The sequence below is a fragment of the Plectropomus leopardus genome, chromosome 2 (genome assembly GCF_026936395.1).
Source record: "Plectropomus leopardus strain MGB_pleo_1.0 chromosome 2, ASM2693639v1, whole genome shotgun sequence".
NCBI classification, from domain to species: Eukaryota; Metazoa; Chordata; class Actinopteri; order Perciformes; family Serranidae; genus Plectropomus; species Plectropomus leopardus.
In genome coordinates, this window is record NC_142177.1 from 28248202 (window position 1) to 28275684 (window position 27483).

A 27483-nucleotide genomic window follows, 5' to 3' on the forward strand; every position below is an offset into this window, starting at 1 on the left:
GCTCATGTTTGCTCTTCATTGTCCAGCTGTCTCGTGTCATCACCCTCTGACTCCAGACCTACCTCAAACAAAGCAGGTGCCCTTTTGGCTAAATAATGATCCGATTGTTGTTGACCACACTGCCAGTCGCCCTCTCTGGTCCTCCCTTTTCCTCCTCTGAACAGTTGTGGTCCTCATAGCACAGACCCCGACTCAGCAGCTTCATGGTCCCATCTAATAAACAAAATGTAAATTAGTATCTATGATTAGACCACCATGTAGAAATGGCTATACCCTTAAAATTGCTTGACTACAAAGAGTTACTCTTGTTTTTCTTTCCCAGCTGGAAGGTCTTGTTTTGGTGTTCACATTTAGTAAGCTAAATATGAACATTTAATGATAAAGTTCATTACAAAACAATATCAAAACAATTGTTTGTGGTGTGTGTTTTGTTGTTTGTCTGTTTCTGTCTGTATGTTGCCATATTTATAATTGTATTTCTATCATTATTATTGTTCAGTATCTATTTTTGTAATTCCTCTGTTGTTTTGTAGCTAGTGATTTTCACATATGTAGGAAAAACAACATGGCACATCTCCATTGATTTTATCCTAATAAACAGTTCTCAACACACACCACGATGTCCATTATAGTGACTATTCTGAAGCTGTCTTTCTCAGCTGCTGTCTCTATAGTCAAGAATGAACTTTAAATTTTAAGCCAAGAAGTCCGCTCTGAAAAATGGGAATTTATACATTTGCAAAACCATGACACCTGGGAAAACTTCTCCTGCTGAGGAAGATCATGTGATACAATCAAAAGCTCCAGATAAGCTGAACTGAATGTACCTGATGGTAAGATTATTTTTCCAACTGCTGTTTCCAAGGTTGGGAAAGAAGGAAATTTTCATCTTAATAACATATTTCTGTTTCCCAAAAATCCCAAATCCCAAATTCTTACATGGGCTACACACCTACACACCTACACACAAACACACACACACACACACACACAGCAACCTTACAAACAACTGTAATGCCTGTGATCATCACACCGTGAAGCCCTCCCAAGTTGGCCGGCCACTGTGAAATGTAAACAGTAAACAGGATGGAGCATCCTCTGTGTGTGTGTGTGTGTGTGTGTGTGTGTGTGTGCGCGTGCACTTGTTTGTGTGTAAGTCACAGACTGTAAGTGTGTGTGTCTGTGTGTGTGTGGAGGGGAGGAGGAGGGGTTGGCTGCTAAGGAGAGAATGAGCCCATGCAGAGCGTGCTAGCCCAGCTGTCACTGCTATAACTTCAGACTTGAGAGACCACAGGATGCAAGCTGGAGGGGCCGCTGTGTGTGTTTAAGTGTGTGTGTGTATTGTCGCCACCGCCGCCACCCCCAGGCATTCCCCACAGCCCCTGGCTTCCTTCCTCCCCTTTGTTAAGCCTACAAGGCAGACTTCGTCAAGCTGAGCACACAAACTAATGCATATGAATGTGTGCTGTCATCTTTATTAGGCCCCTTTGCCAACAGCCATTACATTTAACACGGGTCTTTACTGAAGGAGATTTCACTTTCAGTCCTCTTCCCCCCAGTTTCTACTTGCCAGACGTGGAGGATTACAGCGACCTCAGTCTGGGGTACATTTGAATACACAACCTGTTACACTCTAATAAGAGAACATAATACAGCGCGATAAACAAAAGCTGATTTTTATGCTTGTTTATAGCTGGTTATTTGGTAAATGACTTCAAAGAAAATGGTAATTAGTGGTGGTTTTATATTTCAAAGGTGAGACAATCTTTTTTTGGATTCTCAATATCTGTCCATACCTGCAGCGTTCACTGCTCTTTGATGAGGTCAGTGCCAATGCAGGCAGCGATGACTACTCAGGGCGAAGCCACAAATAGACTTATCCTATGTTTGTATGACTAATGCTCTGTGTTTTTAACCACATTCTCACATTTCTTCCCTTCATAAGACAAAAACTTGTCGGAGCGTGTTCTTCCTTTTGTTCCTCAATGCTACGCCGCACACAGCAGACATCCACCCCAAATTCCAGTGAGGAGAGGTAGTGTTTTTCAGAGTCGGCATGTGGAGCTTTATGGCTGAGGATACAGAGGGGGGTAAAACAATGCACGGCTTTTTCTGTCCAGACAACAGAGCAACGAATAAAGAAGCTTCCACAACATCCCCCCTGTTTGTGAGGAGCATAAAAGGATGGTGGTTTGGGATTAGGTTTAATGGTGTGATTACTTTTGTTGGGAGATACTTTACAATATGTGGTCTTGTGGTTTTTATTCAGTTTTGGTGACTTTATGTACCTGTATTGACCTTTCAAATCCTACTTCCTGTTGTAGTTTATGTGTAGAGCTTATCAGTACATGATTTCATCTTGTGTCAATACAAGTACAGTGGTGAAAAGCACAATGTCAGGGTTGTTTGGCTGACATATCTCCTGTTTTTGTCGTCACATCTGATTGTTTTTGCCTTGTGTGATTTCTATGTTATCGGAAGGACTACACACTCCTGCGTGGGTTCAAAAGTCCTACCTCAAAAGCTCATAAAAACCTTTTCAAACCCACAGGATTATCTCAAAAATGCACGTCTTCTTGTCTCGTTCCAGACCTCTGAATCAGGAGCCCACACACCACACACCGCTTTTTCAGTCATTCAAATCCAGCCTGATTATCAGGCTGAAGGCACCAAGTTTCTCAACTCTTGAGAAGTTGGCAATCTTGGAGATACAGGGTTATCACTGCAAAGTGATGTAACTGCAGAAAGCTCCCCATTGTTTTACTCCAAGTGGAGTTTCATATTCTGCACTTTCTTTAATAAATCCCAGATGAAATCAGAATTTTCCCTTATTGTAAATGCATCAAATTGAGATACACTCAGTATATACTAAGACAAATACAGCCATTTTTTAAACAATAAAAGCAAATATGTTGGCACAGAATTTGTCAGCACCAAAAATCAGGCCACCCAATAGGAATTGTGGGCAGGGAACCAAATTTTCCAAATTGGGCCCCTCACTTGACCTGGATTTCTGACCCGAGGAGACAAACTGGTGCCACTGGCATTAGCTATAGTGGGGATCCAAGAAATGAAAAATAAATGAATCCACACCTATTTCAGCAGCACCAGATGTGCATAGACCCTTGCATGGGCCCCCTGTGAGTCTTGGACCAGGGTCATCTGTACCCTTTAACCCCCCTGACAGCAGACCTGCCAAGAATTAAAATTAAATGTTTACAGACAATGTAAGCAGTGGTTAAATGTAACAGTGTAAATTAAATTAAGTGATGTACTTTAGTAACAATTTAACACACTTTTACCCTTTTTATTTCACTACATGTATTAAACAGCTAAAGTTACCTTTTAGATTATAATATTTCATGCAAACTATGATACATTGTGATACCATCTATACCTGCCTACAGGACGTGTGCACAGTCTTGTAGTGGTAGTTAATGAAATGGGTGTAATACTATGTAGATGAATAGGTTACCAAGGAGGAAGTGGGTGTATATACTCTACTATATAATACTGTCCTGTATACCTTCCTATACCCTCCTCAACACCACTAAGTGTGCATCTACTGCTAGCTCACAGAGCACCACTGAGCTAGCCAATGTTACATCTCAGCCAAGGAGGATGCCATTAATGTTTACATCTCACACTCTCAAAAGCCTCTTTTCCATGAGTAGATGCGTGTTTAATTTTGTGCTGATACGGTTAGTGGGTGTAGTTCAGTAGAAAGAAAATAGTTTCTACATGAAACTGCACACAACAAGGTCTGTGGAAGATCATAACCAGGTAATGATTTCTGGAAAGAAACATTGCTTTTGAGCTTTTCAAATATAATATTTTTGCCTCTTTGAGCACCAAACGCGAGTGTCATCTAGTTCCCTCATATGTAAGAGAAGGCAGACCTCTCTATGGCCGACATCTCCAACACTTCGCAACTCACACCAAAACAAGCTAGATTGACAAATAGCGCAACAGGAAAATAATGTAATTTATATACATTTTGTTACAAATACTTCAGCACTTTTACTTATGTAAAATGTTAAATGCGTACTTGTAATGGATTGTTTGCTGTTGGTCATTGGGTGGCGTTGCTATTTTACTTGAGTAAATAAGCTGAGTACTTCTTCCACCACTGATGGTTGGGCTATAGTCATTAAAATGTATATGCAGAGGTGTGAATCCATCATTTCTTAACAAGGGTTTTGGGGCCATCACAGAGACGGTGGAATGGTGGAAAACAGTGGGTGCATTTTATGTTAGTAACACAAAAAAACTCCCTGGTGCTTTCAATAGAGTTCCACCTCTCTGTTTGCTGATACCACAAGAAGTGTAAGGAAAGCAGGGGGTGTGAGGGGAGCCGGGTCTGAATGACATGGCGTTGCTGCTCCGGCCTGCTATTCACTGACCCACAAAATGCAGACCCAGCCCCCAGTGTGAAGTACTTTTGTGTTGTCATCACCCTCAGAAGCTCGGGACAAGAGGGAGGTGGGGGTGTTTGGGCTGATGTGAGGCTGCAGTCTGCTCTCCAGCAGCACGCAGGCACTGCTTGGTGAATAAAAAAAAGCCTGTATTGTAATGAAAGCATTTGCATACTTGTGTGTTAGAGAGGGTGTTAACCTTTGACACCTTCGAGAACTCGATGACAACAGAAACCACTTCTCAGAGTCTAAGCATTAACACACTCGAAAATAACACCTTAGCGTACCTCAGTGTGTATCAAAACCAGTAAATACAGGAAAGAAAGGGCGACTCAAGTGCTTAAGATGGAAGTTTCCTTCAAGTGGCCGTTCACACTCAAAGCAAAGTGTGTCAGATCATTTGAAAGTGAGGGACAGCTGGATCTTAATGCATGATGGCAGGTCTTTACAGGATTTAAAAGCAGATCACATTTAATCTTCTCAGGAGAGACATAAAACTGTAATTTCATTACTAAAAAGACCTAATATTTAAACAATTAGCAACACATATTTGTGGAATTACAAATAGCAGATGAAAAGAGAATTTACACACTGCTTGAGGTATTGTGTTAAAATGCGAACTCTCTTAACGTGTAGAGAAAAGGTTCAACCTGAACATCATCAGTTGGGACTTAAGGGCCCAGTGTGTAGGATTTAGGGAGATATATTGGCAGAAATGGAATATAGTATAATAATTAAGTTTTCTTTGGTGTATAATCACCTGAAAATAAAAATATTTTTCTTGTCATTACCTTAGAATAAGCTGTTCATTTCTACATATAAAGAGCAGGTCCTCATCCATAGAGTCTGCCATGTTTCTACCGTTGCCTAAATTAGACAAAACAAAAACTGGCTCAAGATAGGTCAGTTTATTTTTTTGAATCAGCCATGGTTGTTCACAGCCCCTCTGCAGGAAGCTGAACACTGTTGGAAAAACACAAATTTTTAACGTGAAACTGCTTTATGTAGTAATAGAGTCAGAATCAGGTTTGACTCCGTTGAAGACACATTGTGTCAAAACATCAGCCATTTTGCACTTTATTAAACTTTTAAGTAATCGTGCGGTCCAGTATTTTCTTTTCCCTGTTCCTTTAAGATGACTTTTTTTCTGATTGAGAAGATTATTAAGTATAACCTCTCACTATTTACAGCAAATGAAATTCATCCGTTCGTATCTAAAAATAAAATCGCTGTGAGGATTGGGGCTCATCTTTAACTGCAATGCATAATTTAATAAGAGGGCGTTCGTTTTCTTCTCATCTTGTCCTGTTTATGCTTGAATTATGCTGATCGTGTTAAACTACAATTTGTGTTTGTAAGTAATTGAAGCGATTGTCGTTTGAAGGTCAGAGAGCCATAACTCAGCCCACACTTAACTTGTTAATCTATTATTTCACCAACATCTTTCACTCTGTCTGTTGTATGATTAATGTCCGTGTATGGTAACGTCAGACAAGACAATGTCCGCCTCTTCAGTTGATTTCTTTTTTTTTGGGTGGGGGGGGGTCCTTTGTCAGGGTGGCTGTCTGTGTTTGGCTCTCAAATGGAGGGGCTCTTCTTTCCAAGTACATGGCGCTTCACAGAGAAGACTTGACTCCGAAATTCCTCCAGATAAGAGTTGCTAGGTGATGCTATTGTCTGATCTTCTTTGTGGTCACATATTCATACCCAAATTGTAAGGTTCTTTATGAGGAACGTCTCATTAGTAGTCATATATTCATACCAGACCACCCCCTCCCACTTGACCCCTCCTTTACCAGTCGTGGGAAAGGCAAGTCCTGGATGAGATGTGGAGGATTCAGGCAATTACTTGGAAGACGGTCAAAAAAGATTGTCCAGCTTAAACACGCTTTCAATTTAAAAGCCTGGTAAAGCCCAAACACATTTGTACTGTATTATTGGTGCTTTTTGTTTGATACATTTACAACCCGAACTAAAGATTCAGCACAAATAAAACATCCAAGACAGTTCCTGAATGTATATTTGAACACCATGTGCAAGTGTGACCGCGCAGGAAAAGAATGGATCATTTACATCCATGCTATGGTAAAGCTCAGTCTGTAATTAAACTCCCATGCCATGTAAAAGACCACAAAGCTGGATGCCATACAAATGCAAAGAAAAATACAAAAAACAAAAACCCACTTCATTTGGAATAATAAAAAAAAAGTTTGTATTGCTTTTTAAAAACTGCTTTAAGCTCAGCATTTAATAATGCAACTGAGTTCAATTCAGTTCGCCCCAAATTCCAGGTCCATGAAAAGCTAGGCCTATATGTTAACAAAAAAAAAAAATAAAATAATACACAGTTATATGGGTTAAACAAATGCACAAGATGCAAGCCATAAAATATTGATTTGTTATTCACATTCAGAATCAGATTTGAAAGGTTTAAATTTGGTTTTTTTTGTTTGTTTACCAGCAGGTATTGAACTACTTTACTAGTTACTAGCAGTGGAAAGTAAGTAAATATATTTACTTAAGTGTACTTTAACTGCAAGTACAATTGTGTATTACTTGCATTTTACTTGAGTATTTCGATTTCTGTATTGTAGCCCTATTAATAAAAATGTGTACTTTAGTTGATTATTTGCATATTTTGGTAGCCTATCATACACTAAGAATGATGGATTAATAGCCTACAGATCAACTGCCCAATAGCACTTAAAGTGGTTAAACTAAGTTCCTGATTCCCAACTATAAAATAAATACTACAATGCATCTGTAATAAATATTCATAAACAGGCTATAATAACACTCTTAAAAAGGTTGATACTTTCTGCTGTGCTTTTACTTACAAAGAGTTTTTATTTGAGTATTTACACTGCTGTTTGGCTAAAACATTTACTTAAGTAAAGGTTCTAAGAACTTCTTCGACCACGGATTAAACATAATAATATATTCTGTGAGGGTTCAATTGCATCATAAAAAACTTAAAGTTTTGATTCTTTGTAGGCAACATTTTGTTGATAACTTTAGTGTTGTTCTACTATAGACTATATTTATTCAAATCATCTCGCCCAATTTAATGCTGGTTTACATTATGATATTTCGATTTTTATTTAAGTAATAGCCTTAGTATTTTTCCATTACTGCTTGACAGAGTGTTTAATTAATCTTTTGCATTTAGCTTTTGTTGTTAACATAAGCTATGGCCAGTGGTGACTTTTATATATAATTGTGTATAACATTCAAGACATAACTATAGATTTAACAGGTTTCAAATCAATACACTGCAATGACAGTGCATTTTTATAAAGGCCTTCATCTTTCTCAATGAAACAGGTGCGGGCCAACAGTTTTGGCCCCGCCCCCGGCATTGCCATATATGGAGAGCTTCAACATTCCACAGCGCGCGAGGCGGGGCGATGACGCCACCTGTTTCTCAATGGGCTGCGGGCTCGTGCTCACTCAGCCGGTAGAGTGAAGTATCCGGAGAGTCAGAGGGACGGACGGAGCGGAGCATCGAGACTTTGGGACTTAAAACCACGACTTATCTAAAAAGTTGTGTGGAATCATGGAGCTCCGTCGGGTCAATCTGTTCCTATTTTTATTCATCAATCAAGTATTTATCAGCCTCCAGGCGAAAGAACGTAAGTAGGCATACTTTTTAAATGTAAAAAGAAATAACAAGTGAAGCCGAGCTTTACCGCACATTGTGAGTCAGGAGGGTGGAATCTGATGGCCTGTTTTATGTTTTACTTCTGTTATAAAATCGTTGTCAAGTTAAAATTGGACTTTCTGTTATATTTGTTTTCAGTCAGTATGAGCTATAAAACAGTGTGGTGAATGAAAATATCCCTTTACTGTTTGAACTCTATAGTCTTTTGATTAATTTAAATGATAAAAAAAAAATACCAGTTTATATCACTTTATAACATAGTGAAGCAGTCTTTCTTGTTTTTGTTCTGGCCTTACCTCGGGGTTAAAGGGCACCTGTGAAATGCCTCAACATGTCAGACTTTGTCTTTCACTTTTAGTGCAGATTCATGTACTTCTCTCGTCATGGCAATTTAACTGCCCCCGCCTTTCTCAGACATTATTAGTCCTGTATCCTGGACCTGGAGGACACGGTCAATGAAGTCCTGAATCACACCGACATGCTTGATTAGATTGTCAAAGCATGGCATGTGCCCCCCCATAAAGCTGTTGGCCCCAGAGATCAAGGCAGAAAATCTAATTGTACAGTCATGTCATAGTCATTCTAAAATCATTTAACAGCCTTAGAAACAAATACGCACTCTGAGCCAGAGGTGTCGTAGGTTTGTAAAACATTTAGCTTTCCATAATAAATACATTTTTTCTTTTTTTCATGCAGAATTGGTTGCTTATGTGCTGGTAACTATGTCATATGTTTTCCCATTTCTCCCTGCAGAAGTATTACTGGATATGAAAGCTTCAGGATCAGAGTTGGGGTGGTTGACATTGCCATTTGAGAACGGAGTGAGTATTTATACCTCAACAGACATTTTTAAGACTTAAAAGTACAAGACTTAAAACTGACAACAAATGAAAAAAGGGCAGCTGAAGATTAGTTGATATGAGACTTTGAATACTATTTAGCAACAATAACAGAGGCCTCTTTCTGCTCATTCAGCCCACGAAAAAAGCTCTCTGGGAGAGATGGAATGAGTGGCAGCTCGATGAGGTTTGGCAGAGCTCGGCTAGTCTTGTGTTAACACTACCCTTTCATAAAGAACTTATGAATGCCATTAAAATGTCAGGGTTCAACCTACATTTAAATTTACAGTACCAGCGTGCATTTTACTCAATCACAGAAGACTGCACTAAACTTCCTCTCTGGATTTAGAGATAACAGCAGCAAGACGATCTGTACATTTGTGGGTAGACATAAGTAAAAAGAGAAAGACTGGTCCATGTGTGGAGAACCATCCCTCTATCTATAGTTCAGTGGCTTTCCATCTAAAAAAAGCAACAGGAGAGGGCCATTTCCACTGTGTGGGCCTCGTTTCTTCTTTCCTTCTCAAAGATCTAAAGGTTCTCATTTTGTCAGATAGGATTTCCACTTGTCCGTCAAACTTTGCTTTGTTTTTACCAAACTTTCTCACACTTCTAACGTGTTTATATTTGTTCCAGGGATGACTATTGCAATGTGTGGAATTTGGTGTAAGAAACATATTCAAATAGTTTATTTTTGTAACTGCTGTGTAACCTGCAGTGAGTAGACGATGTAAGTTGGAGTATAGTTTCAAGTTACTGCCTGAAATTCAATATTCAATTTGGCCAGAATTAAGTCTGTAATGGCAATATGTTGACATTATAATGATACTGTGATATGAGACTAGATATCGTCTTAGATATTGGATATCTTAGTATCATAAATTTTGTCTTTTCCTGGTTTTAATGGCTGCATTATAGTAAAATGATGCAATTTTATGAACTTACAGAGCTGTCTTAGTTATTCTATTATTTTGACTTAACTTAGTCATTACATCCAAATTACTCATGATTATTTTTTATAAAACCTTATTTTGTAAATACTTTCTAACAGTACCAATATTCAACCCTACAATACTGTCATAATATTGATATTGAGGAATTGGGCTAAAATAATTCCAATATTGGAATTTTCTACATATCGCCTTATAGCCAAAATAGAAATATCACAGACTTAAATGATTTACGGTACCTCATAAAGTTCTGCTCTAATCTAATGGGAGGCCTATTTATTAAACTGTTTTTAAATAGTGGGAATATATAAATATATATTTTTTAAACTACAGGTAAAGTAAAACACTGATTTATTCCCTAAAACACACCAGAGCTGCTAACATATAAGGTGTTAAATTTAAATGTTAAGTGGAGGCTTTTAATCTTTCTGCTCGTCATTGCTTCCCTCTCGTAAAAAGTCCTAATTGCTGCCAATTTTGCTGCCACTGTGCTTATAAAGCTCATTTAACTGCCATAAATGTTAGTTGGTAGTCTACAGTAGTATTTGCTTGATTTGTGTGTGGGTGTCTGACACACATGCACCCTCGTGTGTTAGTGGAAAACCACACACGTTGTGAGCACAGCACATGTTCAGGCCAATCATCTTAATGTGTGGAAAAAAAGCTCGAGCTCACTCCTGCACTTTATGAGCTCCTCAGTCAGCATGAAAGAAGAGGTGTCTCATCAATAAAACTGGTTCTCAGCGAGAACAAAGACTCTGAACCCTGTACTTACTCCGTGAAGAAAATTTTCTTTCTCCTTTCATTATTGGAGCTTGACTTTTGCCCCTTAAACAAATCTCCCTCCTCTCTCTTTATCTTTTTCTGCTCTACAGTGGGAGATAACCCAGACGGTGGTGAACGGCACACTTTACTACACCTATAGTGTTTGTAGCATAGACTCTACTGAACAGGACAACTGGTTACGCACGACATTCATTCAGCGACGCCCGGGGACGACGCGTGTCTCTGTGGAGCTCCGTTTTGTTGTGCGAGACTGCAACACTTTTGATGGGGCTTCTGTCTCCTGCAAAGAAACCTTCAACCTTTATATCTCGGAGGCCGATGCCGACGTCGGAACAAACTTCCGAAAAGGCCAGTTCCGCAAGGTGGCCACCATCGCTCCAGATGAGGTCACACGAGGACGAGTGGTGAAGGTCAACACCGAGACGAAGGCAGTGGGGCCTCTGTCTAGAAAGGGCTTCTACCTGGCTTTTCAGGACATGGGCGCCTGTGTGGCATTGCTGTCTGTCAGAGTGTACTACAAGACATGTCCGTCCACAGTACAGAGCTTGGCAGCCTTCCCGGAGACAGTGGCGGGTGCCCTCAAGGAGGTGGAGGGAGCCTGTGTGGAGAATGCTGTCAGTCAGGCCACCCCACGCATCTACTGCACAGCTGAGGGAGAATGGGTGGTTCCCGTGGGTCAGTGCCAGTGTCTCGCCGGCTACGAAACCACCGGGGACTCTTGCCAAGGTAAGCACTGCCAGGAACATGCCACGCACTCAACTGAGACATGCTTGCATTGCCATGTGAGTTGTAGTAAATGAAGCAACCACTGCTTTGGTAAGGTATAGGGAATGATAGCAGAGGAATTTTAATTGGGTGTGGTTTGTTTGGAAATCACAAAAACACTCCATCACTGTCTGATCTGTGCTGAGGTGTTGAAGCAGGTCAGGTAGAGCAGGATCAAGCTTTGGAAAGGAAACAGGAAAGATGACAAAACCTGTTTGTTTTGTTTCGTTTTTACGCCAACCACAGACTGATCAATGTGATATGAGAAAAAAAAAACACTGGGAAAATTCTGAGTGTCTCATCTCTTCACCTGTTGGCCAACAGCACATTCTTTCCACAGACTTTTTCTCAGGATCCAGGAATGGGGCCGGGCTGAGGTGCTAGTTTATGGATAGGTTGATGGCTGGAGGCGATAGTGTACTGTACAAGAAACAGTGTCCCAATTTCACACTACTCACTCTAGGTGGAGTTTATTAATACTTGAAGACTGACAAATGTGTAGTCCAAGATATCAGTATGGGTTTTAAATGTAATGGTTTATTTGAATGTGGTGTTGATGGAAACTATTGTCCCTCAATCCACTGCTCAGTAGAAACTGAAGAGCTAATTAAAGCTGGAAAACACTTAAAATAACAAAAAAAAAGTATTAAATGTTTGAAAACTGACTTAAACTTGAGTCAGACTTGAGACACAAATTTGATGATTTTACACTTATTTGAAAAAAAAGACTTGCAAAATCGACTTGGACTTTAACATGACTCATGACTTTGAATCTGCTCACTCCACTGTGTTCACGTCTACTAATTCTGAAGATAGATTGAAACAGTTTCCCTTTATTTCCTGAATAGACTAACATTAACGCTATTCATTCCCAGCAAGTCCACACTTGATTCCCCAGATCATCTTCATGAAGAACATTACTTAACTTAGAAAACAAAGACAATTTTGTTCATGCAAAAATTCCAGTGGTCAACAAAAACAAATTGCAGCATGCCAAATGTACAGGTCTATAATAAAAATAAAAAAGTAAAATTAAAATTACAGACGAAGATGAAACAAATCCCAACTTCGTTTGATATTTGAAGTTACATAAACAACAATGTCGAGGCTAATATTGACACCATTTGCAAACCAACGCTTGGCTAACGAACAGCGAAGTAACTTTTTAACAAACCTGTGTCTACAAAAAAGTGCAAATTTGCATTACATTTGTTGAGGAGCTCTGTCTAACTTGTTTAGGGCTCAGAATTTAAGGTATAGGACTTAAGACTTTAGTGCAAAGACTTGAGACTTACAAAACAATGCTATAAAGTACTGGAATGTAGTGTGAGTGTGTATTGTTCTTCGTTAAAAGGACAGGAGGGTAAACTTTTTAACTATTCACATATTTATAGGCAGGCAGTTTACCAAGGTACCAAAACAGAGACACATATAATTTTAAAACTAGTCGTAATTTGGGAACACCCTGTTAAAGGTTTGTATTTTTGTCTATTCATATGACCCCAGAATAAGGTTAAGTATGTAAAAACTTTGAAATATGTACCTCCCTTGGGAAAGACCTGAGAATATACACAAAACAAAAACAAAAACGCTGTGTACAGTAAGAGACATAATTGTGGTGTTCATACTGTATGTGCTCCTACTGTCTGTGTGGAATTTGTCTTTTGGCGTACTCGGGTGTGGCGTGTTGAGCTGTCTGGAGGAAACGTGGGGGGAGAGAGGGTACAGAGAGAAGAGAGGAAGGAGGGGAGGAAGGGCACAGTGCGCTGCAGGGATTTCTGAAAGGAATTCTTTCACCCTCGCGTCACCTACAGCACTGATTGACTAAAGGAAGGGGCCGTGTGAATGTGTCAGAATAACTACCTGAGTGGTGCATCTTCTCCTCGCAAGTATTTGTTTTGCCCCTGTTGCTAGGGCGACAGGAACCACAGATTACAGGGATGGGGCCGACACGCCTCACAGAGGTTAGACTGAGTCAGGCTGCGGTTTATGACTCCTGATGGTCTGAGTCACCTTGACTGGCAGAGTTTGGTTTCTTTTGGAGTCACTTCCTATAAAACAGCAGATTGAAGAATTAAGGGATAAACTGACAGAACATTAATCCTCAAATATTTTTGATTAATGATTAATCATTTAAGAACCCTTCTCAACCAAAAAAGCAAAAGATTCATTGATAAAAAATTTTTGTCAGTCAGTTGTCAGTCGTAATGATTTTCTATTTTTATGTGTTTTATACATTAAACTTAATGCATTGTTTTTTTGGGGGGGGGGCTGTTATTAAACACACTTAAAGGCATCACTATGGGCTTTTGCGAACTGTGACAAGCATTTTTTACTATTTTGTGACAGAATATTGGCCTAGGATTTGAGGACATTTGATCCAGGGGATCCTCCTTAGCACAATTTTTTGATAAACAAACTCTATTTTGATGACTTTTTATACACCGTGGAGTGTATTTTTTAAAAGAAATTTATTTTTAAATTTTTGCAAATTAGAAAATGGTCGGTGGATTAACCGGCACCCTATCATGAGCCGACTTGCCCTTCAGTCCAAAAATTATCACTGATATAGACCAAACAAAGAGTGAATAAATGAATGGTGCTAACAGTTGCAACAATACCGAGAGAGCTAACAGTGTTAATATCAGCTATTACTGTTGTAAGAGCACAGTGCAGAGCAGCAGGAATTAGCTAGCCAGTGGGATACACACTTACACACACACACACACACACACACACACACACACACACACACACACACACACACACACACACACACACACACACAGTGCCCTAACAGTCCCATGCTGCTAGACCATCTACCACTACAACGAAACGGAGAAGCTCGGATTACAACACACAGAGGGGGAGCATGACTACTCCACTTTATCTTAACATAGCAAGTAGTGTTTGCTCTGAATGTCATATAAAGCCTGTTAATGTAAATAATTGTTGCAGTCCTTCATACCATTGATAGACACGTACAGTACTTCAAAGAGTGATTCCTGTTCTGAAGTTTAAAGTTGAAGACACAATAAAGAGAGGAAGGCGGGGAGGAAGTCACAGCAGAGGAATGTCTCAGCCTTTGAGGTCTCTGACCGCACTTGGACTCTGAGCTCAGCACCTGAAACGGAAGCTGGCAGAGGAAGATAGGAAATATTCATGATGGGGGAAAAACTGTGATTCCAAAATCTGGAGGATGACCTGCGTAGTCGGCGGCAGGAAACATGTTTTATTACATAAGTTAAAACACAATAATTATGCTAAAGTTTGTTCCAGCCGACTCCCTATTTCCAATTTGACTGGAGAAAGTGATCTCCTCAGAGGCTCATGTGCATTCCACTGAAGAGCACAACTGTTGTGGGAAAAGGAAATAAAGCGCGACGAGGAGGAATGCTGACTGACACAAATAAGAAGGTTGTCCTTGGTCAGAGTTGGAGGGTGGGGAGTCAGACGACAGTTGGCGCATGAGGGTGGTTAGTTTCGTGGCTGCTTAGTTAGGTGTGGAGTGTAATTTAGTCAAGAGGATTAGTGGAGCAACAGGACAGCTGTTAGCCAATGACATGCCCCGCTTTGCCTCCCTTTGCTCTTTCATCCGGTTGTTAACACACGCAACGAGCTCCCTAATCCATGTTCCCACTCATTAGAACAATGGGCCGACACAAAAAGCAGAAAACAGATTCAATTAACAGATGCACCGGTGCGGAACAGAAGTCCTTTTCACGTGTTGGTTGTAGTCAAAAAGGAGCGCGGGACAATTAGAAGAGCAATTTGCATCAAGAGGGGGAAATAAAAGATGAATGAAAGTTTTTGATCAAAAGAAAACAACACATTTTTAAAGAAAATGATGCAAAAAACTTTGGGAAGTTTGCATTAACACTGTCTGTATTCATACACTGCACACATGCTGGTATTTGTGAGCTGTATAATGATTAATGCAACATATTTATGGCACCACTCTGTCCAATCTCAGAGACAATAGATGAATGGGGCTGGAGTTTCTTTGGTACGTGACAGAGGTCCTGCTGCTGCAGCTCAAGATGAAATGGGCTGGCCCCCTTTTCTTATGCGAAACAAACCTCTGCTACACCCCCACTGCCGCCAAGTGACTCCCCAGAGAGAACTTCTGTTGGTGCTTCAGACCTTTACCCCCATCCCCCATCCATCCATCCATCCATCTATTCATCTTTATCCCTCCTACTCAAACTCAACCTGCTCCCTCTCCTCTGCTGCAGTGATGCTTGGAGTGCAAAGGTCTTTCTGCCTGAATAGTGAAGTAACGCGACCACGTCTTCAGTCCAGGGATCGCCCGACCTCTTCTCACGGCCACCAGCACAGGGGCCAGATGAAAGGCTTGTCCTTAGGGAGGCAGCAGAATGAAGGCAGAGAGAGCAGATCTTTCATGGAGATGGCCATGTTGCACTGCCAAACACTGACTCTAAATGGTCTAATAATGTTGTTTGGGTTGACCACTGTAGTTTGTAGCCCCTCCAGGACAAGAGTATCAAAAAAACAGTTTTTTAATGTCAAATTGATTTATTCTGTGTTTTTACCTTTTTAAATCAACAGATTAGTTTATTTCGGAGAGGAATAGATCTTTACGTATATTTTGGTTTTCTCTTAAAACCTCCTGAATACCTGGATGTTAACTTATCAGAGAAAAACAGTCAGCACACATTAAACAAGTTTCAGCTGGTTGCAATCTGCAATCCTCACTGTTGGATGCCACTAAATCCCCCTAAAATTGACACATTGGGCCTTTAAAGCTATTTTATTATGGTGCTGGAGCCCAAGGAAGGATGTGCAATGTCTGTTTCCATAAACACACTGAAAATTATTCTCTCCAGCAGTTTTTTCCTCTCTCCTGATTTTCTCGTCCTGTAACTATTTAACCTTGGATGCTGTGATTTGCGACGGGTGTCCGGGGTTAGAGGAAGGAAGGAAGAAGGGGAGGAAACATCAGCCTCAGACTGAGTTGCAGCTCTTTTCTGTCCACTCTGCATGTTCATTAACCTCCCCTGCCCTGGAAGGCTGTTTATCTACAGGCTGAAATGTCCATCACAACTCTCCACTAGTGTCCAAGGTGCCATTTCCTTTGGCAAAAAAAGAAATATTATCTGCCAGATTATATGAGCTGAGAGTTCACAGGGGAAAGGCAGATCAGATCACCTGATGGATTTAATGCTCTGGTGTCATCCGGTTGACGCCAGCAGTGTGACCTGAGATTAGGCCCTCAGGCGAAAAAGGGCGAGTAGAGGCAGATCGTCAGGGAAATCCCTGTTCATACCTCCATATACAAAGCCTCAGTGATTACAGGTTACTCACAACAAATGCTTCCTGTTGGGTGGAACGGGCTGGTATTACAGAGACAGCTTCATTGTGTGCATTTAGATCAGTCATTCCTTCCTGTGTTTGTCTGTTTCACAGTTGCACCAAAAGTTAAACCAACACACGCCTTCCCTCTCTCTTACACAGAATGCAAACCAGGCTACTTCAAGCCATCTGTATCGAGCGAGTTATGCCGGGTTTGTCCTGATAACACCAAGCCCTCCACAGCCGGTGCCACCGAGTGCCAGTGTGAGGAAGGTTTCTTCCGCTCCCCTTCAGACCCTCCTACGTCACCCTGCTCTGGTAACAACCCCACTCAAAGTCATATTACTTAAAGTCATCTTAGAGCTCATTATAAGCAGGTTAGAAGATCACGCTAACTGGTATGTGTCATATACTTCCTCCTCAAGCTCCACCCAGTGCCCCCCGTGACCTGACCTCCATCACGCTGTCAGCAGAGGGCAGGCTGCAGCTGTCCTGGAGCCCACCACTGGTGACCGGAGGCCGCAGTGACCTCACCTACAGTGTGGCGTGCGAGAACTGCAACGGGGCCTTGTGTGTCCCCTGTGGCGAGAAGATCCGTTTCGAGCCAGGTCCTACAGACCTGCAGGATACCACAGTCGTCGTTACCGACCTGGATTCTCACCTGAACTACACGTTCACTGTGGAGGCTCACAGCGGTGTGTCCCAGTTCGGTATTGAGAGGCCCAGTGCAAGCATCACCACTACTCTGGACTACACAGGTAAGCTCAGTTGCATGAAAAGCTTTTTTTCTGCTTTGGTTGAACTTTCTGTTCTGCTTAGATTGGCTTTACATTCCCATTGTTTGGGGCCCCACAGGAATGCAATGTTCAGTAACAGGACATATGTATTCAGTATTTGGTCTTTAAAACCCTGTTGTTGTTTTTTGTTGTTTTTTAGCAGTGAAAGAGTTTTCTGTTGTGTCCACAACCCCAAACAGACATTTTTAGACATTCAGACATTATCTCATGTAACGCTGTATTTGTCAGTGAAAACCATCATACCAAAAGAAAGACTTAGTACACAAGGAGGAATTCAGTCTGACCCACTGAATCCCAAAGGCTTTCATTTCCAAATGTCCTTTCCAAAGACTATGATTAGTCACTAACCATTATTTTGCTTTCTGTCTCTCACCGACCGTTAGATCCCCCCAAGGTGACGCTGATCCATCTGGATGATCGCACCCCCACCAGTCTGTCTCTGTCCTGGACTCTGTCTCGCAGGCCTCCAGCCCACATCAATCACCGCTATGAGCTTATGTACCGCAGAAAAGTAAGACGAGCGCTTTGTGCTCTTTTGTGTCTCTTTCCCCTCATTCAACGTTGAGGCTGTAAATTGCTCCGATATTATTCTAATCCACCCACTTTGCTCCTCACAGGATGATGAGAGCGAGCGTGATGTGACCACCTACAAAGTCCTGATTTTGGAGAAAAGTTCAGTCCTGATAAATGACCTCACCCCAGACACTACCTACATGTTCAGGGTCCAGGCGCTGAGTCCTGAAGGAAACCCTGGCAGCTACAGCGTGGAGCACGAATTCATTACTTCACCTTTAGGTATCAGATACCTTAAAATCTACAGAGAATGATGAGATAAAAACAGGGATCCCACAGTCATGAAATTCCTGGGAAGGTTATGAAAAAATTTAGAAAAGCTGGACCTAGAAGGGGTTTCGAATTAACTAAATGTAACAAAAGTGACATTTTCAACTTGCTTCCTTTGTCCAAACAAAAGTCCAAACCCAAAGACTTCATTTACTACCATAAATGACAAAGAAAATCAGCAAATTCTCACATTAAAGAACCTGGAACCAGCAAATGTTTGACAATTTTACTAAAAAAAGACAAACGATTAATCGATAATCAAAATAGTGATTCATTTTCCTTCAATTTAAGGAATATTTGCAGCTCTACTGAGGTGCAGGCCAAATATTATATTTTTTAACTACTAAAGTCATGGAAACAGGGTAAAATATCATGTAAAAGTTATGGAGAAGTTTTGAAAAATAATTGGTGAAGATGAAGGTGAATAAACGTTTCAATTTCTGTGATGTTCACAGCCGAGTCTCAGATTCAGAACAACTCCACCATGGTGATGGGAGCTGTAGTCGGTGTAGCGGTTATCCTGCTCGTTGTGGTGGCCGTCCTGCTGCTGCGTAAACGGTTGGTAACAACATGCTTTATATCCACATCCAACGCCTGTGTCATTCAGATAAATGTTATCTACGGACGTGCAAACTGTGTGATTATGTGCCACAGCCTCACGTTAATTAAAGATACTCTGGTATGACAGCTCGGGGAGGGTTTATCAGTAATAGTCGGTGCTGCTATTAAATACAGCCTTGGTCTTTTTCAGCAGACACTGACCTGCAATTACTAAAAGCCAGTCTGTATTCTGTGTAGGCCTGTAGTGATTATTCATGTTTTCCTCTCAGGAGACTGAGCTCTCGCGGCAGGGGAGGACCTGAAGATCCCTACTTCTCAACAGGTTAGAAAACTGTTTTGTGCGTAATGATAATAACAGTTCATTGAGTTGTTATTTAGCCTAATAAAATGACCATTATTTCCTCTCCTTAGATCAACTCAAGCCTCTGAAGACGTACGTTGATCCACACATGTACGAAGACCCTAACATCGCCATCCAGAAGTTTGTCACAGAAATCGACCCCAGTGCCATCAGCAAACAAAAAGTCATTGGTGTTGGTAAGTGTTTTTTTTAAATCACGTACCTTCCATTCAGTGAAGTCTCAGGCACAGTTTCTAATGTTTCCTCCTGCTGTCCGTCCGCCAATCAGGAGAGTTTGGGGAAGTGTTTTGGGGTGTGATGAAGACTCCCAGGCGAGGGGAGGTGGCCGTCGCCATCAAGACCCTGAAGCCGGGCTACTCGGAGAAACAGAGGCAGGACTTCCTGAGCGAGGCCAGCATCATGGGTCAATTCTCGCACCCGAATATCATCCGCCTGGAGGGGGTTGTTACCAAATGTGAGTCGATAATCTCAGACAGAAGCCAAACAATCAACTCATTTGTATTAACTGCTCGTATACTTTTCTTTCACTAAACATAACTTTTTGTTTAAATTTTCAGTCAAGCACGCCATGATAGTGACAGAGTACATGGAGAACGGAGCTCTCGACACATATCTGAAGGTAGGTGTAAATGAGGAGGCCATATGACTTGAGCTAAAGACTTAAACTTAATAGTTTTAGTCCTTTGTATTCCTTGGAAACTCAAACTCAGTTGCAAATTCTCTATACGGTTGCATTTTTTTCAGTACCTTAGATAAGCTAATGTACACGGTATAATAACCCTCAATTTTTTTAACATAGTATACGCTGAAAGCAGAATACTGGGGGAGGCAGCTTAACATGTTTAGCCACCTATAAAAAAGCGCACGCTATATTTAGAACTTTTTATAATGCTTTATCATAATGTCAGACAGTGATTTCCAAAAGTGAACTGAAGCCGATAATCGCTCTCTTCAAACCCAGACTCCATTTAGAAAAACAGTGATTTAATATTTCTGAACACAGGAGCTGCTGGTATGATGCTGCCTTGATTAGTTAGCCTGTTTGTGTGTTTGGTGTTTAAAAGGGTTTGTTCGGATTCACCAAAATCACACAATAACACAAATTAACTAACTGATCGAGGCAGCGGTAGACCAGCAGCTCCCCTATTCAGCCAGCTTAAATTACTGCTTTTCTCAAAGGAGTCTGGTGGCTTTAACGAGAGTCATAAAAGACTGACTTCAGTAAGGTAAACACTCACTATATTTTACTCTTAAAATGATATGATTTTTCGGGAGGGACTTTTTTTAGATGGTTAAAATGCATTTATGTGTAGAGTTTTTTGTTAAGCTTCCGTGTCGTGTCGCCACCTCTCCAAACTAGAGGTGTGCTAATCGCCATGTACTCTAGGTAATACACTGACAAAGCACCACAAACCTACTGCAAAAAATCAGAACTATCCCAAAATGTCCAACTACTGAAGTACATTGTTCAAAGAGTAAAAAAAAAGAAAAGTTTGGTATTAATTGTAATTTACGACACGTTAAAAATCTTTAAACAATAAAGTATTTAAAAAAAATTTTTTTTATTATATATGTATTTTTTTTTTCTTTGTCCCATTAGGACCGTGATGGAGAGATTCCCACATATCAGCTCGCTGGGATGCTGCGTGGAATCGCTGCTGGCATGAAATACCTCGCAGACATGAGCTACGTCCACCGTGACCTGGCAGCAAGAAACGTTCTGGTCAACAGCAACCTGGAGTGTAAAGTGTCTGATTTCGGCCTGTCGCGTGTGCTGGAGGACGACGCAGAGGGCACCTACACAACAAGAGTGAGTCTAACAGCTACAGTTCTCAAAAAGTACAGAGAGAGAACAGGCCTTTCTTTTCCAGTAACAAATGTCAGACAGTTAATGGTATTTTCACTCTCAAGTGTCCAATCTAAAGTGTTGGTCTTTCAGCGCCTTATGTTTCCACTCCCTTCACCCATTAAATATGATTTGTTAACGTTTCTCTCCTGTCAGGGAGGTAAAATCCCCATCCGCTGGACGGCCCCTGAGGCCATCGCTTATAGGAAATTCACTTCAGCCAGCGACGTGTGGAGCTTCGGCATCGTCATGTGGGAAGTCATGGCATTTGGAGAACGGCCCTACTGGGACATGAGCAACCATGAGGTATGTTTCATCTGTCACATCGTCTCTTCAGCTCTTACGGGTGAGATGAAGGATTTTTTTGGCCTGTGCAGGTCAAACTTTTAATGTGAACGACCGCTGAGAGTGCGTGCTGAAAGTTGCTTGACATCCAAATTAGTTTCCTACCGTCTCCTTCAAGTGATCTGTTAATGTCAACATACGGACACAGCACTTTTTTAAAACTGTCTGTCACCACATTTATAAATAAACTTCAGATCTAAGCGCTGCCTTCATTCTTCCTCAGGTCATGAAGGCTATCAACGAGGCCTTCAGGCTTCCTGCTCCAATGGACTGCCCGTCTGCCATCTACCAGCTCATGCTCCAGTGTTGGCAGCACGACCGCTCCAAACGACCTCGCTTCACAGACATTGTCAACATTTTGGACAAACTGTTACGAAGCCCAGAGTCTTTGAAGACCATCGCTGACTTTGATCCACGGTATGAACAATAGTTCTAATAAAGTTTATGATCTGGTAACAAAGTAAAAGAAAATTAATGTATCAGAAAAAAAAACATAACTTTGTTAAAAATATGAAACAATACAAAATTGGTACAATCTACTCATCTTAAAGAGTTTGTCCCAGCTTGGTCTTTGCTCTTAAAAGATAAAAAAATGATTGAAATGTCTCCTAAAAGTGTCTGCAGTATGTTGACAGTAAAACTGGTTCCTCCTTGTTCAAACATCATCACATGCTCTCAGTGTAAACAGAGTCGCAGTAAATGATGAGCAATCCAAATACACGCTTTTTTTTTTTTTCCCTCGCAGCGTGTCCATCCGCCTGCCCAGCACCAGCGGCTGCGACGGCACCATGTTCAGGTCGGTGCCCGAGTGGCTGGAGTCTATCAAGATGAACCAGTACAACGAGAGTTTTGCTCGCGCTGGTGTCACGACCATGGAGCAGGTGCTCGCCTTGAGGCATGAGTAAGTGCACACATGGCACAGGTGCAGTTCTGCCGCGCCGTGCTGATTTATCTGGCACCAGGCCACATTTTGGACCAACACAGAGGAAGCATTGAGCTCTCAGCTTTAACATTTGTTATCCAGTTTGTGAATGCTGAAACACGCCGCTGCGCCTTTACAAATGTCATTCCTCTCATACTGCCATAACTTCTACAGCAGTGGCCTTTTTTTAATCTGATGTACCCACACAGCGCTGTCAGCTATTTCAACAATTTATCCATTACTTTTGGCTCTCTGTGTGAACCGGTAATTCAGAACTTTAGGCAATCTGCAACAACCATCTATGCATTGCTTTTAGTTTTAATGTGAGGATATTGTATTCTAGTTAAAGCTACAATTGGTAACTTTTCTTTTTGAAAATAACATTTCTCATATTAGAGGAAACAGTCATATTGTTTTTAGCACATTCTTAACGGCACCATTCATCTTTTCCTTTCAGAGACATCAGGAATATTGGCGTGCGGTTGCCCGGTCACATGAAGAGGATAGCATACAGCATCCTGGGTCTGAAAGACGAGAGCAGCTCCCTCAGCGTGTTTGCAGTGTGATCTAAGCATTCCTCCAAATCAAAGTGCACTGACCGACCATGCCATTTCACTCACGGACAAGGGGGACCCAAGTGTGTGTGTGTGTGTGTGTGTGTGTGTGTGTGTGTGTGTGTGTGTGTGTGTGTGTGTGTGTGTGTGTGTGTGTGTGTGTGTGTGTGTGTGTGTGTGTGTGTGTGTGTGGGAGGGGGGGTCAAACTGAGCTACGCTGCATTTTTTTTCTTTTTTATGGCGTGACTGAAGAGGACCCTTCAAGCCACTCAGAACAAACTGAGATCAAAAACACTTATGTACTTTATGATAACAGAAGAAAAATAATTTATCTTTGTGTAGAAATGTTTTATATGTTGAACACAAACAAGTTATGTGATGTAGTGAAAATATATATATAAAAGTAAGTGCACAATGTGAGACAATGTAAGAGTGCTTGGCTTGTTCTCGCTGAATGACTGAAATATTTAATGCTCTTTATGGTTAAGGGCGTTTTTTTTCTTCCAAGCACTCACTTTATCCTGCCAGAGACTCTGGATCCTTAAATCTGTTTTTTTTTTTTTTTGTAATTTTTTATGATCTATGAGACTTATAATTTGGAATCATTATTCCTCTCAGGGCAAAGAATCACACATTCTTATGTTTTGTGGCTGGTCTCTGTATCATATGACACATCTTCCTCAAGTCTTTTGTTTGTTTACATCATGTCTTAATACAACTGTTCACTTTTATTTAATATTTATTTTGTTTTGTATTTATGTATTTTGTGACACGAGACGTAACTCTGACTCTGGGACATATTTGCCAGGTGGATTTAAATAAAAACAGTGTTTCCTTGTGACTGGATCACTTTCTTGTATTTAAAGTAAACATGTTTGTTTTTTTTTTAATCCAGACTAAAATATCTATACAGCTGTTGGATGGATTGTCATGATCTTTGGAACAGATGTTTTTAGCCTAATTTCCTGTTCAGTTCAGTTCAGTTCAGTTCAGTTCAGTTCAGTTCAGGTCATTACATATTAGAATGTTCATTTAGTTTAAAGGAATGTTTAAAAAAATCCCTATATGATCTGTATGTAAAATAATTATATATATACATTTAATAATGATAATTAACAATAAATATATTTATCGACATAAATATATTTATTTTCCCTAGCTTTTTTTAAACCTAGTCATTTTCCCCTTACTTTTTAAAAAACATTTTCTAAATCTATCAATGTCTTGCAATTTTTTTGAACAATTCTTACCAAGTTGCTTATTGCCTTGCACCAATTTGCTCTTAAATATTTGTGAAAGGCATATGAAAACAGTACAAGAAAAGTAATGTCTCTCCAGGTTTCAAAGGGTTAAACAACAGTGAACTGTAGCCACTGTTCCTCCGGGGGCATGTTTACATGCATGAGTCAACTATAACTATAAAATAAAAGGATTCTTTGCAACATTTTCATCTTTACCAGGTAGCAGTAAAGAAATGATTAATTCGCTGTGACCCTCGAAAGGCTACTGTTGGCTTTCTCTTAAGGTGGAATGTTTTGTTGTGCATGTGAGCGACATCAGCTGACAGAAAGTAAATATGGACCCAAACTGCTAATGTAACTCCAGAGAAGCAGTCTGTTGACAGAATAACAATGTTGTTTAACTTCTGTGTCATATCATAAAATAATATGGCACTACGAAAATGCTGCCCAAATCGGTTAGTTATTAGACACCTTAAAAGGTCCATCTAAAAAAAAAAATTAACACCAATTTAAGGGTTTGATATATTTAAAATATTTTCACCACTTTACTTTGCTGTAAGACAGTAATATCCGCCAGAGAACTGAGGCCATTATCTCAAAACTACCAGATTGACAACAACATTAACTTTACTTTCCTGAACACAAGAGCTGCTGGTCTACGGCTGCCTCGATTTGACATAAAATAAGCGAAGCAAAAAACTTCAGATAGATAGGATCATCATGTTTAACAATATATCTTTAGACACAAAAGTCATGGGAGAAAACGACAACAAAAGTAAACAGGTGTGCCAGTTTTACATTCCTCTGCAATTGAAATTATTTGCCAGTTGTCTACCCCGAAGTGATTATTATTGTTAGAACCACCGTGCAGATTCAGTCAACACTTTGGTTTATGACTACTTAAAAACGACGGACATTCCCATCAGCTTCAGTTGTACTTTGTGCTTATGTTCAGCTATTAGCATGGTTTTGAATCATTCACAAATGCTTTGTTCAAAATAATCATCATAATCATTCATCTTTTGTGTGAACGAACTGAACTGAATCACTTCCTGAAACTAAAACCGGCTCATTTCAGTCAGTTAAAAGTGAATGTGCAGAGACTCACTGACTCACTCCTTCCACAGAAGTAACACACCTGCCAGGTTCAAATGGTTTAGTCATTCATGTCAATAATAAAGCCCCTCCGAAAAAATCTCAAGAAAGGAATAGCCCAAATATTCAATTTAAAGATGTCACAAGACAGAAACCATCACGATACATTTTAATAAAGGGTCTCTGTCGCCTCAGTTCACCTACCTCCCTCTCATGCCAAAGAGACATGAGAGGGAGGCCAGCTCTGTCCTGGGATGCCCACTTGATCCAGTGCAGGTGGTGGGAGAAAGGAGGACAGTCACTAAGCTGTCCTCCTTGCTGGAGAACAACTCCCACCCCATGCATGACACTCTGACTGCACTGGAAAGCTCCTTCAGCGACAGACTGCTCCATCCAAAGTGTGTGAAGGAGCGGCACCGCAGGTCCCTCCTTCCTGCTGCTGTCAGACTGTACAACCAGCACTGCTGCTACTCCAGTAGGCTACACTCACTGACAGACACACACACACACACACACACACACACACACACACACACACACACACACACACACACACACACACACACACACACACACACACACACACACACACCAACTGGACTTATACAAAAGTGCAATTTTTCACGTTAATTATCTCCATGTGTAATTAGTGTACATATTTCTTATATTTATATATACTTTTTAGACTGTTTTTTTTGGCACATTGTAATTTTATTTTATTTATGTTACTGTTTTTGCACCTTGTTTTTTTAATTATACTTGGCACCTTGTTTTTTTATTATGTTATTATATTTGTAATTATTTTTTTACTATTGTATTGTTCTTTTGCTGCTTATACTTCGTACCTCATAGTTGCTGTAACATTGAGAAATTCCCCACTGCAGGACTAATAAAGGATTATCTTATCTTTATTTAATAATAAGGTGTAAATATATGTGCTGTACACATGGTTCCTGCAGCTTAAGGTAAGGTAGATTTAAGACTTTTCAGACTTTTTTAATGCCACTCAGAATTAAGTTCAAGACCAATTTCTTTATAAACCAATATTGAAGGACTTTAAATTTTTTAGTATTTATGAAACATTATTTTTTGTACAGTGAAAAAGTTACATTATATATGTTAAAATTTTGAAAAAAAACAAAAATAAAAACACTTTTTACAAGTCACAGGGAAGACATTACATATTGTATTATCATAAAATTATCTGATTTACCAGCAGAAGTAGGAAATATTTAGCATTTCGGGACAATTTTGTTTCCTTCAATCTGCATCGGAGATTCCACTGACTGGATTCCTCTTATAAAGAGTTTAAGAAATGAATTTAATTAAATATTTACCAAAAAATAAATAAAATAAATAAATAGTTACCAATGATTTTCAGAATTTATAATGTAATGTCAGAAAATAAAACAATTCATAAAATCCTACTTCCTAAGTCTTTTGAAGGATTAATTTAAGTCAGTTTAATACCAATTAAAGCATTATTTTTAGTTTAATTAATTCAATGCCTTTTTAGACTTTTTAAAGAATCTGCAGGAACCCTTTGTACATAACAGCGTAGGACTTCACCTTTCAGTTTGAAAACAAGCTTAATTCTCAGCTCACTTGAACTAATAAAGAGATTTTAGTTATTCTGAAGAGAAAAGCTTTTCCCATCACTATGACATCAAACTAGGATGGTAACAGTGATGGAAACACTGAGGATGATTAAACTGTGCAGAGATGAAAGGAAGTATGATACAGAAAGATACTTCAAGCCTTAATAATCAGAGAAAAAACTATGCCTTATACATTTCTGGCTCACTTTTCAGATATTTGCTCACCCAAACTACATATCATCAGTGGTTTTAAGCTATATAATGAAGTACATTTACTCAAGTATGGTACTTAAATATAAATTTGTGGTACTAGAGTCTATTCTTTTCATGCCACTTTATACTTCTTCACCGCTACATTTCAGTGGAAAATTTTTTTAATTCACTGCACTTTTCTGAAAGCTTTAGTTAATAGTTACTTTACAAATTAAGATTTTTGCATTAAAAAAAAAAGAAAATGTTATAAAATATGATATTGGGTTATAAATTAAACTATCCATTAGTTAATATAGTTAAATCAGTTTAAGTACAGCTGAAACAATTGGCCCATTAATCAATCAGACAACTGAGAGAAAATTAAATAGCTATCAATTT

At 40.0% G+C, this 27483-nt stretch overlaps 1 protein-coding gene and 1 long non-coding RNA gene across 2 annotated transcripts in view; one reads left to right on the forward strand and one right to left on the reverse strand.

Moving 5' to 3' along the window:
* Positions 1–68: 68 nt before the first annotated feature.
* The window catches only part of LOC148190229 (uncharacterized), a 31765-nt gene continuing 4350 nt past the window's right edge, over positions 69–27483 (reverse strand). The window contains exons 4-5 of the long non-coding RNA XR_015779342.1: positions 19494–19723; positions 69–213 (exon numbers count right to left, since the gene is read on the reverse strand). This is a non-coding gene — a long non-coding RNA (uncharacterized LOC148190229). The remainder of the gene's footprint in view (positions 214–19493; positions 19724–27483) is intronic.
* Positions 7955–23796, forward strand: epha2a (eph receptor A2 a). The gene is made up of 17 exons (XM_042507148.2): positions 7955–8047; positions 8830–8897; positions 10741–11377; positions 16892–17047; positions 17155–17487; positions 17910–18037; positions 18144–18321; positions 18825–18927; positions 19200–19252; positions 19342–19467; positions 19560–19745; positions 19849–19910; positions 20892–21101; positions 21294–21443; positions 21706–21899; positions 22228–22383; positions 22862–23796. Exons 1-17 carry the CDS (start codon positions 7972–7974, stop codon positions 22968–22970), a joined length of 2925 nt encoding a protein of 974 aa, XP_042363082.1. The 5' UTR covers positions 7955–7971; the 3' UTR covers positions 22971–23796.

Coding starts and splice junctions, on each gene's coding strand:
- epha2a (XM_042507148.2), top strand. CDS start 7,972: ATGGAGCTCCGTCGGGTCAATCTGTTCCTATTTTTATTCATCAATCAA. Junction 11,378..16,891: donor CACCGGGGACTCTTGCCAAG/GTAAGCACTGCC, acceptor TCTCTTACACAG/AATGCAAACCAGGCTACTTC. Junction 22,384..22,861: donor GTGCTCGCCTTGAGGCATGA/GTAAGTGCACAC, acceptor TTTTCCTTTCAG/AGACATCAGGAATATTGGCG.